The sequence below is a fragment of the Eubalaena glacialis genome, chromosome 7, assembly GCF_028564815.1.
Source record: "Eubalaena glacialis isolate mEubGla1 chromosome 7, mEubGla1.1.hap2.+ XY, whole genome shotgun sequence".
In the NCBI taxonomy this organism is placed as follows: Eukaryota; Metazoa; Chordata; class Mammalia; order Artiodactyla; family Balaenidae; genus Eubalaena; species Eubalaena glacialis.
In genome coordinates this window covers 38,463,289-38,476,713 of record NC_083722.1, presented here as the reverse complement: position 1 = coordinate 38,476,713, position 13,425 = coordinate 38,463,289, and the positions used below count along the sequence as shown (strand labels likewise).

The window sequence follows — 13,425 nt, the reverse complement described above, 5'->3', positions numbered from 1 at the left end:
ACTCCCACCACTTACATTCAACATTGTACCTGAAATCCTAGCCAATGTAAAAAGGCAAGAAAAAGAAAGAAAAGGTGTACAGATTGGAAAGGAAGGCATAAAACTCTCTATTTGGCTATGACATGCTTGTTTACATAGAAAATCCTAAGGAATCTACAAAAAAGCTACTAGAATAAGTAAATCAGCAAGTCACAGGATATAAGGTCAACATACAAAATTCAGTTAAAGTTCTATATGCTAGCCGCAAACAAGTGGAACATGAAATTTTAAATATCCACTTACAATAGCATCAAAAAACTCCAAAAATACTAGGAATAGACAAACAAAAGACATGAAAGACCTCCACCCTAAAACTACAAAATACTGCTGAGAAAAATTAAAGACCTAACAAAATGGAGAGATAAGCCTCAGAAGGTTGAATATTAAGATGTCAACTCCAGGGGCTTCCTTGGTGGCGCAGTGGTTGAGAATCTGCCTGCCAATGCAGGGGACACAGGTTCGAGCCCTGGTCTGGGAAGATCCCACATGCCACAGAGCAGCTGGGCCCGTGAGCCACAATTGCTGAGCCTGCGCGTCTGGAGCCTGTGCTCCGCAACAAGAGAGGCCGCGATAGTGAGAGGCCCGCGCACCGCGATGAAGAGTGGCCCCCACTTGCCGCAACTAGAGAAAAGCCCTCGCACAGAAACGAAGACCCAACACAGCAAGCAAGCAAGCAAGCAATAAATAAATAAATAAATAAATAAATAAATAAATGTCAACTCTTCCTCAAACTGATCTACAGATTCAATACAATTACAACCATAATTCCATCAGGCTTTTCTGTAGAAACTGACAAGCTGATTCTAAAATTTATATGGAAATTCAAAGAACCTACAATATCCAAAGCAATCTTGAAAAAAAACAAGAACAACAAAGTTGAGGACTTACAGTTTCTGACTTCAAAACTTACCACAAAGCTACCGTAATGAGACAATCTCATACTGGCATAGGGACAGACAAATAAATCAACGAAACAGAATAAACAGCCCAGACACAGGTACACAGTTACACAGTACTTGATTTTCAAAAGTGCCAAAGCAATCTAATGGGGAAAAGAGAATCTTTGCAACAAATAGTGCTTAAATAACTGGATATCCATAAGGAAAATAAATAAATAAATCTCAAACCCCACCTCATACCATACACACTTATTAACTCAAGATGGATCATATAAATGTAAAAACTAAATCTATAAAACTTCCAGAAGAAAACATAAGAGAATATCTTCATGACTTAGGGGTAGGCAAAGGTGTCTTAGAGGTCACAGAATGCAATAACTACAAAAGAAAAAAATGCCAAATTAGATGAACAGGAAAGCCACAGACTGGAAAAACTTTGCAAAACACACCTACGACAAAGGACCAGTATCTAAGATATATAAGGAACTCCTAAAACTCAATGGTCAAAAAATTTGAACAAACACTTCACAAAGGAAAATACACAAATGGCCAAAAAAGCACATAAAGAAAAATGTTCAACACCATTAACTGTCAGAGAAATGCAAATTAAAACGAGGGACTGCCCTGGTGACGCAGTGGTTAAGAATCCGCCTGCCAATGCAGGGGACCCAGGTCCCACATGCCCCGGAGCAACTAAGCCCGTGCACCACAGCTGCTGAGCCTGCGCTCTGGAGCCCACGCGCCTCAACAAGAGAAGCCACCGCACTGAGAGGCCCATGCACTGCAACGAAGAGTGGCCCCGGCTCGCCGCAACTGGAGAAAGCCAGCGCCCAGCAATGAAGACCCAACACAGCCAAAAACAAATAAATTTATTAAAAAAAAGAAAAAGAGGAAGAGTTTAAAAATAAAATAAAACAATGAAATGCCACTAAGCATCCACAAGAATAGCTAGTTAAAAGACTGACAACACAAATGTTAAAAAAAAATATATAAAGCAACTAGAACTCTCATACACTGTTGGTAATATTTTAGAAAAAAGTCCAGCAGTTTCTTATAAAACTAAACATATACCTATGTATGTTTATAAACCAGCCATTCCACTCCTAAATATTTACCTAAGAACTGAAAACAAACGTTCACAAAAAGATCTGTAGACAAATGTTCAGAGAAACTTATTCAAAACAGCCCCAAACTTTAAAATGCCCAGATTTTTATCAACAAAAGAATATATAAACAAACTATGGTAGTCATAAAAGAGAATGGTACTCAGCAATATAAAGGAACAAACTATGCACACAAAAGCAACATGGATGAATCTTGAAAACATTAGGCTGAGTGCAAGATGCCTTATTCAAAAGAATCCATTATACATGTCCCATTTGTATGGAATAGACAATATTAATCTATGGTAGAAATAAAATCACAAAGTGGCCTGGGGTTGAAGGAGAATCTCCAGGGACGAACTTTCTGGGATGATGGTAATATTCTATGTCTTGATAGGGGTTTAAGTTATACAGGTGTATGTATTTGTCAAAACTCCGAAACGTACCCTTAAGGTGGTGCATTTCACTGTATGCAGATTTTCCACTCTCTTAAAATATATATGGAAAACTCCATTTGTTATACAAGCAGAAATATTCAGAAGTAAAACATATAGACAGCTGCAGCATACTTTGAAGTACAAGCAAAAAGTTAAGATGAATTAATGAATGGATAAAGGAATGGATAGATCGATATGTGATAAAACAACAGATGCTAATAGTAGAATCTATATGATGCCTGTATGGGTATTCACTGTATAATTCTTTCAACTTTTCTGTACTTTTGAATATTTTCATAATAAAATATTGGGAAAAAAATTTTAATTATGAGTTACTACATGGATAGTGCACACTAGATCAGTAACAATAGTTGCTACTGTAATAGGGAAGAACTTTTTGTATTCTATTACAAGTTAATCACTAAAGGGATGTTGCCTATAAGCTTAAATTATACATAACTGCCCATCTCTGGGAACCCAGGTAATGAGCATTAAGCTAAAATACCTTTGTTTAGTTCACAGGAAACATCCTGACCAGGCCCACCTGTGAATGACTGCAGGGAGGAAGAAATTAACACAACGCCTCTGGAGGCTGATTGGAACCAGGAAATGTTTGACTTTACTCCCTTCCCTTTTAGTACAAAAGGAGCGTCAGGCAAGATGGTTCTTTAGGGGCAAACCACCTTCTCGGTTTGCTGGCTTTCTGAATAAAGTCGCTATTTCTTGCCTCAACGACCCGCCTCTCGATTTACTGGCCTGTCGTGCAGCGAGCAGTACGAGATTGGACTCAGTAACACTACAACCCCATTAACTATGTGATTACTGTGTGAAGCACTTTGGTGGGTACTCATATATGTTATATCTAATCCCCACAGCAATCCTGCAAGGCAAGTAATAGTATCCCCATTTTCCAGATGGGACAGCTGATACGCAGGAAGACTAAGAACTTGTTCCAACCTCATACAGCTACTAAATGGTAAAGGCAGGATTCTAAACCCAGATCTGGCTCCATAAGGTTTGCTCTTTCCATTACATCACATTGTCTTAACAATGAACTCTAAGGTTTTGGCCCAATTAATTTTTTTATACTACCATGAAATTTTATGTTATTGACTAGTAGTAGAAATAAGTGGGTTAATAGCAAGGGCTTTGGAAATCAGTGACACTGTCACTGCACTGTACTCGAATAGGCTATAACACGGCTGCTGCTATTCTTGTCTCCTTTCAACCATATTATGAATGTGATTTACAATACTAGACATGGATGCCAAAACCATGACACAATTTTCTCAAAATTCTTTACCTCATTTCTCGTTCTTCATGTTGAGCGATAAGGTTGCTATAAAAATTCTCCAGTGTCACTTTGGTCATTGTCACCCTTTCCTTTGTGTGATTACTCATGGCCGAGCAAGGTGTTGAGCCTGTCATTGCCATGGCTGCTAGAAACAACAAAAAAAAGAGGTATTAGTTTTGGAGTTAGAATCCACCAATTATGCACTCTCTTACCCTTTTGGTAGGAATGTAAATTGACCCAACTTTTCTGGAGGACAAACAATACATAACAAAAAACAAACAGAATACTTGGTGAAAATAAGTATAATGTTTTTTGACCCAGAAATATCATCCCTAGGTATAAGGCCTAGAGAAACTGTCACACAGGCTCTTAAGGGAACATGCACAAGGATGTGCATTACAGAGGACGTTCACTATGCCATCATCTGTGTTATGGGAAGTTGGAGGCAATTCAGTAAGCAAATCATAAATAAAATGTTGTGGATGCATACAAAGAAATACCATACAACAGTCAGAAGCCAATCTACCTGTATCTAAAAGCAACATGAATATATCTTTAAAGCATACTGTTGCATTTTTTAAAAAGAAGAGAACAAGATTACAATACCAGATACATATATTAAGAATATATAACATAGACAGTACAATTCTTTGCCATCCAGGAATCTACCTTGAAGAAATCCAAGACCCATAAGGATTCATACACAAGGGGATTCAATGCAGCATTGTAATGACAAAGAAAAACTAGAAGTAACTTGAATAACCAACAGAACTGATTAAATTATGGAAAAGTCCTACAATGAAATTAATATGCAGACAATTAAAATATGCCCAAATGTTTAATGTCAGGGAAAATATTTCATCTAAGTGAAAAAGAATAGGTTAAAAAACAGAATGTAGGGCTTCCCTGGTGGCGCAGTGGTTGAGAATCTGCCTGCCAATGCAGGGGACACGGGTTCGAGCCCTGGTCTGGGAAGATACCACATGCCGCGGAGCAACTGGGCCCGTGAGCCACAATTACTGAGCCTGCGTGTCTGGAGCCTGTGCTCCGCAACAAGAGAGACCGCGATAGTGAGAGGCCCGCGCACTGCGATGAAGAGTGGCCCCCGCTTGCCACAACTAGAGAAAGCCCTCGCACAGAAACGAAGACCCAACACAGCCATAAATAAATAAATTAATTTAAAAAAAAAACAGAATGTATACCATTTTATGTGTTTACTGTATATGCACAGAATTATTAGAAATATATATCAAAATGTTATTAGTGGTCTAACTCTAGGCAGTGAGAATACAGATCATTTTATTCTTGTTTGTGTTTTCCACATTTTCTATATTTTCTTCAATGAGTGTGTACTATTACCATTAAGTTACCAAGAACTTTTAAATTTACAATTTCTATAGTTTAAAAAAATCTATGACTAAAATCTTCATCTATAGGTATATATGTACTGTGACATGGCTTATGGTTATTTTATAGACATTTACCGTCTAGTTGAATTGACAAGTTAAAACAAAGACCTATGATGGAAACAATATTACAAAAGAAAAAACCTGAATCATAATTTTAGTGATGGAAGATATCTTAAAAACAAGAGACCCTAACCTCCTAGTTTTACATATTTGAAAACCGATACCAACAAGGTTTAAATAGCTTACAGAACTTTTTTCCTGCCTAAATTTAAATCTCATTTAAATATTTTTTGCCAACCTACATTGTCACACCTCGCCAAATTGTTCACCAACCTTGACTTGCTCCAGCATTGGCAATAATGTTCAATATTTTATCCTTATCATGCCTTCCTCCTACAGGACCTGCCTCTAAGTCTATCTTTTCATCCCAATATGAAGCTGAGTAAAAATCAGGAGGGGCCAAGGGCCATTTTCAAGGACTTTCAAATTGTTTTGTAGATTAAACTTAGGCTTTTAAGGAATGTGCAAACACTTATTATTACTAAGAAAACAGGCTTAACATTAAGCAATTTTATAAAAAGATACTCAGGGAAAATCACAAAGAATACTGTCATCAGAGAAAAAAGATTCAAAATCAAGGCTCTACTTCAAAGTCAAACATTTTGATTCATGATGCGCCAAAATGATCAGTAATCACAAATTCAAGATATTGAACTCATCTCTACCTTACTATAAAATGTTATTTTTTATGGGAAAGTTTCTGCTAACACCAAAGCAAACGCAAATGTTTTTAGGCTATCAGTAGAATTTTTTTTAAAACCTCTGTTTGGTTTATGAAGCTCGGGTGTGGTTCCTTACTTGTCAGCCTGTACCCCCTCCACCCACAATGAAAACCACATGTACTTTAAGTTTGGTGAAGAAATTTTAAAACCAGATTTAAAAACAAGTCTGAAGCAAGAGAGCCCTTAGTACTCCTCCCTTGTCTGAAAATTTCTGGAGAATGTCTCTGTTTCTTTCTCTTTCTCTCTCTCTCTCTCTCTCTCTCTCTCTATATATATATATATATATATATTCACATTTTAACAAATGAAATTATTTCCACATAAAAATACAACTAGAGAGTGTTTAAGTCTAAGACAAACAGCGCCTTCCATATAATATGCAGTTAGTAAACGTAAGTTGAGCAAGTTAATGATTTTCAGGTGTCAACAAAGGTAAAGAACAAAATTACATGTACATTGACGGGTATATAAAAACTGGGGCACAAACGTTTTGACCCATTTAAGTCACTACCATGACTTCCTACCTTTGTAAAAGATCAACAGGAGATTAAGTGCACTCAAAGAAACTCATATAGCAGGCCAACAATGTTCTAGCTGAATTGTTTCCAACCTTCATACCGTCTCTGATGTAATGGCAAAGGTTGCACTGTCCTTCCCTTTGATGATTCTTCAAACCTCCTCCCCATCCTGTTCCTCCGCTCATAAAAGGGTTAGCCTAATTCTAATAACCTTTCATCAAAAATTACAATTACTAGTGCCCTACAGCAATTTATAGGTTTACTGCGCCAACCAAGTACTTTACAGGGCTTTCCCTAAAGCTTTTGACAATGCAAGCCTTCTTGCCCTGACCTATAGGCCACTGGAGGCCTTTGCCCTATTTGTTTCTTTCTCCAACTCAGAATTAAGAAATAATAGGTACGTAAGAAATTCTTAAAAGTTAAAAAAAAATTAACAAAAGAATGTGATCCTCATAAGTCAGGGCAAACGTTAAAAGGAGATCAAATGAAAACTACTGTTACATTCAATCTAGATAGTTACGCATGGTTAACTGATTGACTTTACAATGGTACCCTGTTAACTCCATAAATACCCCCTTTTCTCACCAAAATTCTTTATTTCTTTGTGACTGACAACCCAATATTTGGACAATTCAACACTGGGGCTGAGACTATTCCTTAAGAGTTACATATCTAATTTCTCCTACTGAACTAACTGTAAGCCACTGCACAGCAAGCACCCTATCTTTTACTACTTTTAATATCCTTCCCCATATCATGCACAGTGCTATGCATAGTTAAGTACCTTATAAAAGATCTGCTAGGAAAACACTGGTCTCTTATGTCCATTAACAGGAGCTGAAAATATGTATGACTGGGGTAGGGTTAGGACATGGAATGGTTTTCTATACAGAGTTGGATAGAGCTGTTCTCCTCGTCTTATGAGGAAGCTGCCATCTAACGCTTGGGTGGACAGTGGAGCCTGTTATTGTGGCGGTGGTTGTTTTGTGCTTAGGGAAACCACATCCACTGCCTGGCTAATTCTAAGTCAGGGCCAAAGGGAGAGGAAGCACGGGGCTTCTTCACTCCAGCCTTCCTCTGTACACTTCAAAAAGAACAAGTTTCTCTTTGTGTCGTTTAGTCAACTGGGAGATCTGGTCTCTCTACTTGCCGTTCTGCATGCTTTCTCTTAGTCTTTCTGCACAGACTTTGCTCTAAGTTCTTACTGACATTCCTTCTCCACTCATCTTAAGAGTCTTCACTAAATTTCCCTGTGCTTTTCAGTCAACTTCTCTGAAGGCCAGTACCCTAAGACTGACCATCAGGAAGGGGGCAGACGCAAAGGTACCAACATCTCTGCCTCACACAACACCTCTCAGGTTCTTAGAAAAAAGACAAGGAGGTGAACATTCGTAACGACCGACATCCCGGAGGGCACTGAGCGGTGGCAGGGAGCAGACAAAGCAGGCAACACGGAAAGAAAGCCTGGCTCCCCGCCCCAACTGCACACGAAGACAGAGAGGACGGGGTGGGGAGCCTGGGACTGGGAAAACGTGCAGAGGACCGACAAGGAGCCTCTGGAAGCCAGGAGGAGGGGGACTGTCAGGAGGGGCCGAAAGGGCAGGGCTGGAAACAGGACGCCGGAGGGAAGGGGAAAACCTCAAAAAGAGTCGGGGGAAGAGGAGAGAAGGGAAAAGCCAGGGATGCACCGAAGACAACAGCAGCTAGACACTCACCAGAGCCCCAGGGGAGGCAGGGCTGGGGGCGGCGAACAGCCGCAAACGCCGGCCGGGCCAGCGGTCTCGACGTGCGGAGAAGCGAAACCCCAGCACCAGCAGCCAGCCGACCAGAGGAGGGGGCGGGACGCGTGAGGGGCTCTGAGGTAGGGGCCGAGTGGCGGTTGCGGGTGCGAACAACAGGAAGCGCCCCAACTGCCGGAAAAGACGGCAAGCGGAAGGGCCAAGGCAGCCCGGTCCCTCACGGCGGAGACGGCTGGCGCGGCGGCCAGGGGCCCAGACTGCGCAAGCGTTACTTCCCCACGAAGCGGTGGGGATTTCAGGTCTGCGCGTGCGCGGCCCCGCCCCTCCTCGCCTTCTTCCAGCAGGAGAGGCTAGGTTGAGCGCGGAAGTGTGAGGTGTGGAGCCTTCTCGGAGTGGGCGGAGCTGGGCTCGGGGGAGGGTCTTTTTTTTTTTTTTACTTTTTATTTTGAAATAATTATAAGCTCACAAAATGTTGCAAAATTAGTACAAAGAGGTCCCTTTTACCCATCACCCACCCAGCTTCCCTCAACATCTTACATAACTATACTACATTATCAAAACCAGGAAATTAACATTGGCGGGATACAATTGACTAGACCAATGCAATTAACTAGATTACAAGTCTGACTCAGATTTAACCAGTTTGGCATGCACTCATTTGTGCGTGTGCGTGTGCGTGTGGGTGCGTGCTTGCGTTCATGTGTGGCTCCATGAAGTTTTGTCGCCTGTGTAATCTTGGTCCCCCACCTTCTCTTGATTTTCATCATAAATAGGTCCGCTGGAGGCCTTGGCCCCGCCTACTCTTCCTTAAAGTGAGGATTAACACGCCTTACCTTGGATGGGGTTTGGAATCGGATACCGGGAGGGCATCCCAGTGTGTACAGAAGAACCTGCTTTTCAAGGCTACCTAGCCGCTTAGTCCATCCCACCCCTTGAGTTAAAAAGGTCCCAAGCCTTTGGGCACTCACTGGTTCCTTGAGAGTGGAGTGCAATGCTCTTAACCGGAAAGTGTCAGGCTCCTAGAAACAAAGATGAGTAAGACATGGTCCCTGCCTGCCTTCAATAGAGGCCATGTAGGCAGAGAAAGAAGCGTGTGTGCAAGTCATTCATTAGTGTGTTTTGTGATATTAGGGTACCCCCACGCTCTTGTGTAACTGTGTAAGACCATAGGGCTTGGTTTTATCCTTCAAGCTTGGAGTCCCAGGCTTTGTTTCCTTAATGGTCTTAAAAACATAGGCTTTCCTTGAGTACTTTCATCTTTCTAGACTTCAAAGCCTAGTTTCCTTTTGTCTTAGCACACAAAAACCACTTCGCTGGGGCCTCCCTGGTGGCTCAGTGGTTAAGAATCCGCCTGCCAATGTAGGGGACTCGGGTTCGAGCCCTGGTCTCGGAAGATCCCACATGCCGCGGAGCAACTAAGCCCGAGCGCCACAACTACTGAGCCTGTGCTCTAGAGCCCGTGAGCCACAACTACTGAGCCCACGTGCTGCAACTACTGAAGCCCGCATGCCTAGAGCCTGTGCTCCACAACAAGAGAAGCCACCACAATGAGAAGCCCGCACACCACAAGGAAGAGTAGCCCCCGCTCGACGCAACTAAAGAAAGCCCGCGTGCAACGAAGACCTAATGCAGCCACAAATAAATAAATTTATTTTAAGAAAAAAACCACTTCACCTTTCATTCTCCTTGCCCAGAGGCCCTTCTCCCTCAGTGCCTTTTGTCAAAGTCCTGCCCATCCTTAAAGACTTAGTCACAGTGCCAGATGTTTGCATAGCGCTTTTCAGTCTACAAACCACGTGCAAACACTTAATCTCAGGTGATCCTCACAACTCTTCTTCCATTTTTATCGAGGCATAATTGACATACAGCACTGTATAAATTTGTGTACAACATAATGCTTTGACTCACATACCTCATGAAATGATTATCACAATAAGTTTAGTAAACACCCATCATCTCATATAAATACAAAATTAAAAAAACAAAACTTTCATATATAACATACAGCAGTGTTAATTATATTTATCATGGTGTGCATTACATCCCTAGTACTTGTGTTATCTTATAACTGGAAGTTTGTACCTTTTGACCACCTTCATCCAACTCCCCCTCCCCACCTCTGGTAACCACAAATCTGATCCTTTTTTCTATGAGTTTGTTCATTTATTTGTTTTTGAAGTATAATTGATCTACATTATATTAGTTCCTGTTATACAACATACTGTTTCAATATTTCTGTACATTTCAAAATGATATAAGTCTAATTACAAGTGTCACCATACAAAGATATTACATAGTTATTGACTATATTCTCCACACTGTACATTTCAGACCCATGACTCATTTATTCTGCAACTAGAAGTTTGTACCTCTTAATCTCCTTCACCTTTTTCCCCCACCCACCTCCCCTCTAGCAACCACCTATTTGTTCTCTCTATCTATAACTCTGTTTCTGTTTTATGTTTGTTCATTTATATTTATTTTAGATTCCACATATAAGTGAAATCATACAGTATTTGTCTTTGTCGGACTTATTTCACTTAGCATAATACCCTCTAGGTCCATCCATGTTGTTGCAAATGGCAAAATTTTATTCTCTTTCATGGCTGAGTAATATTCATATGTATATGAATATTATACACACACACACATACCATCTTCTTTATCCATTCATCTATTGATGGGCACTTAGGTTGCTTCCATATCTTGGCTATTGTAAATAATGCTGCAATGAACATAGGAATGCATATATCTTTTCTAATTAGTGTTCTTGTTTTCTTTGGATAAATACCCAGGAGTGGAAGCTGCATCAAATGCTAGTTCTATTTTTTTAATTTTTTGAGAAATCTCCATACTGTTTTCCATAGTGGCTGCACCAATTTACATTCCCACCAATGCATAAGGATTCCCTTCTCTCCACATCCTGTTGTCTTTTTTTTTTTTCTTTTGGCTGCATTGAGTCTTTGTTGTGGTGCGTGCGCTTCTCACTGCAGTGGCTTCTCTTGTTGCAGAGCATGGGCTATAGGCGCAGGGGCTTCAGTAGTTGCAGCAAGCCGGTTCAGCAGTTGTGGCATGCCGGCCCTAGAGCGTGTGGGCTTCAGTAGTTGTGGCTCCCGGGCTCTAGAGCACAGGCTCAGTAGTTGTGGTGCACGGGCTTAGTTGCTCCGCGGCATATGGGATCTTCCCGGACCAGGGCTCGAACCTGTGTCCCCTGCATTGGCAGGTGGATTCTTAACCATTGCGCCACCAGGGAAGTCCCCTGTTGTCTTTTTGATAGCAGCCATTCGATCTTCACAACTCTTCGGCAGGTCCCAAAGGATAAGTTTTTTGTTGTTTTCTTTTTTTTTTTTTTTTTTAATTTATTTATTTATTTTCGGCTGTGTTGGGTCTTCGTTTCTGTGTGAGGGCTTTCTCTAGTTGCGGCAAGCGGGGGCCACTCTTCATCGCGGTGCGCGGGCCTCTCACTGTCACGGCCTCTCCCGTTGCGGAGCACAGGCTCCAGACGCGCAGGCTCAGTAGTTGTGGCTCACGGGCTTAGTTGCTCTGCAGCATGTGGGATCTTCCCAGACCAGGGCTCGAACCCGTGTTCCCTGCATTGGCAGGCAGATTCTTAACCACTGCGCCACCAGGGAAGCCCCCTGTTGTTTTCTTTTTTAATGTTTCAAGATCAAGGTCTTGCCCTTTACTTTTTTTTTAAGATTTATTTATTTATTTTTGGCTGCGTTGGGTCTTCGTTGCTGCATTCGGGCTTTTCTCTAGTTGCAGAGAGCAGGGGCTACTCTTTGTTGTGGTGCGCAGACTTCATTGAGATGGCTTCTCTTGCTGTGGAGCACAGGCTCTAGGTGCACGGGCTCAGTAGTTGTGGTGCACGGGCTTAGTTGCTCTGCGGCATGTGGGATTTTCCCAGACCAGGGCTCGAACCCGTGTCCCCTGCACTGGTAGGCAGATTCTTAACCACTGCGCCACCAGGGAAGTCCTTGCCCTTTACTTTTATTTTTACTTTTTTTTCTAACTTATTTATTTTTTTAACTTTTATTTTATATTGGACTATATCTGGTTTACAATGTTGTGTTAGTTTCAGGTGTACAGCAAAGTGATTCAGTTATACATATATATATATCTATTCTTTTTCAAATTCTTTTCTCACTTTGGTTATTATAGAATATTGAGCAAAGTTCCCTGTGTTATACAGTAGGTCCTTGTTGGTTACAAAGGATACGTTTTTAGTGTTAAAGAGAAAACCACAGGCCCAAAATGGCATCACTTGTGCTAAAGCCCATGATAATAAACTTAGATTTAATACCTGATCTAATTGCAGTTTCCACCTTCCCTCAGTAATGTAATCTCAATCGTCCAGTCTGGAATTTTCTGGTGAGCACCAGTGAGGTAATCTGTCACGTGGACCCTCTCCATCTCCCCCACAACTCCCACAAAGGAAGAAGATGGAATCTACATGATCGAACCTCACCCTTTCCCCAAAATATGGTGATCTGGCCTAAAGCAATTCTTTCTTTTCTTTTGCTAATAGCTTCCTTGCCCCACCCTCCTCCTGACCACAAAAACCTTCCATTTTGTACAACCCATTAGAGCACCTTTCTGTTTACTAGCTGGAATGCTGCCTGATTCATGAAGATTGAACAAAGCCAACAGATCTTCAGATTTACTTGGTGGAATTTTTGTTTTTTAACAACAGATAAAGTAACTAACACTTGGGGAAGCGAAGTGACTTGCCTGAATTCTCACAGCTGGGAAGCCAAGTAGTGAAGCAGGGAACCCCATTTTCTAACTGAAAATTCACTGTTCTTTCTGCTTTCCCCTTTCCTTCCTCTAAAGCCCAGCTCAAACCTTATCTTCTCCTTGGAGCCTTCCCAGTTTCAGGAGAGGAATTTTGTTCTCCACTCTCTATAGTCCTATATTAATTTATCTGTATCCCAACTCTAATAAATACTAAAGGTTTCCTCAAAATAGTCTAGCCAAAATATGCTGATCTAGCCCTTCATGGACCCAAATGGTGACATTTTACCATGACTGCATTAAGTGTAGTGGACATTTGTCATTCTTTTTGACGACCTAGCTCCTGAATCCCTTTCAAGTATTTCCCACTTCTCACTATCAAAACTGAAAATTACAGGTAGTCTCTTTCCTAGACTCCCTTGCAGCTAGAGAGTGGGCATAGAAACCTAAGTGCCATGAATCACTTATTCC

General features: G+C 41.3%; 1 protein-coding gene across 5 annotated transcripts in view; it reads right to left on the bottom strand.

The window, feature by feature from the left end:
* STK38 (serine/threonine kinase 38) overlaps positions 1 to 8,489 on the bottom strand; it is a 41,307-nt gene extending 32,818 nt beyond the window's left edge. For 4 of the 5 annotated variants that reach the window (XM_061196301.1, XM_061196300.1, XM_061196306.1 and 1 more), the window contains exons 1-2: positions 8,197 to 8,489; positions 3,782 to 3,917 (exon numbers count right to left, since the gene is read on the bottom strand). In XM_061196301.1, the coding sequence (XP_061052284.1) occupies positions 3,782 to 3,912 (131 nt within the window). In that variant the 5' untranslated portion in view covers positions 3,913 to 3,917; positions 8,197 to 8,489. The remainder of the gene's footprint in view (positions 1 to 3,781; positions 3,918 to 8,196) is intronic. The other variant, XM_061196302.1, reaches the window with a different exon arrangement.
* Positions 8,490 to 13,425: the final 4,936 nt, after the last annotated feature.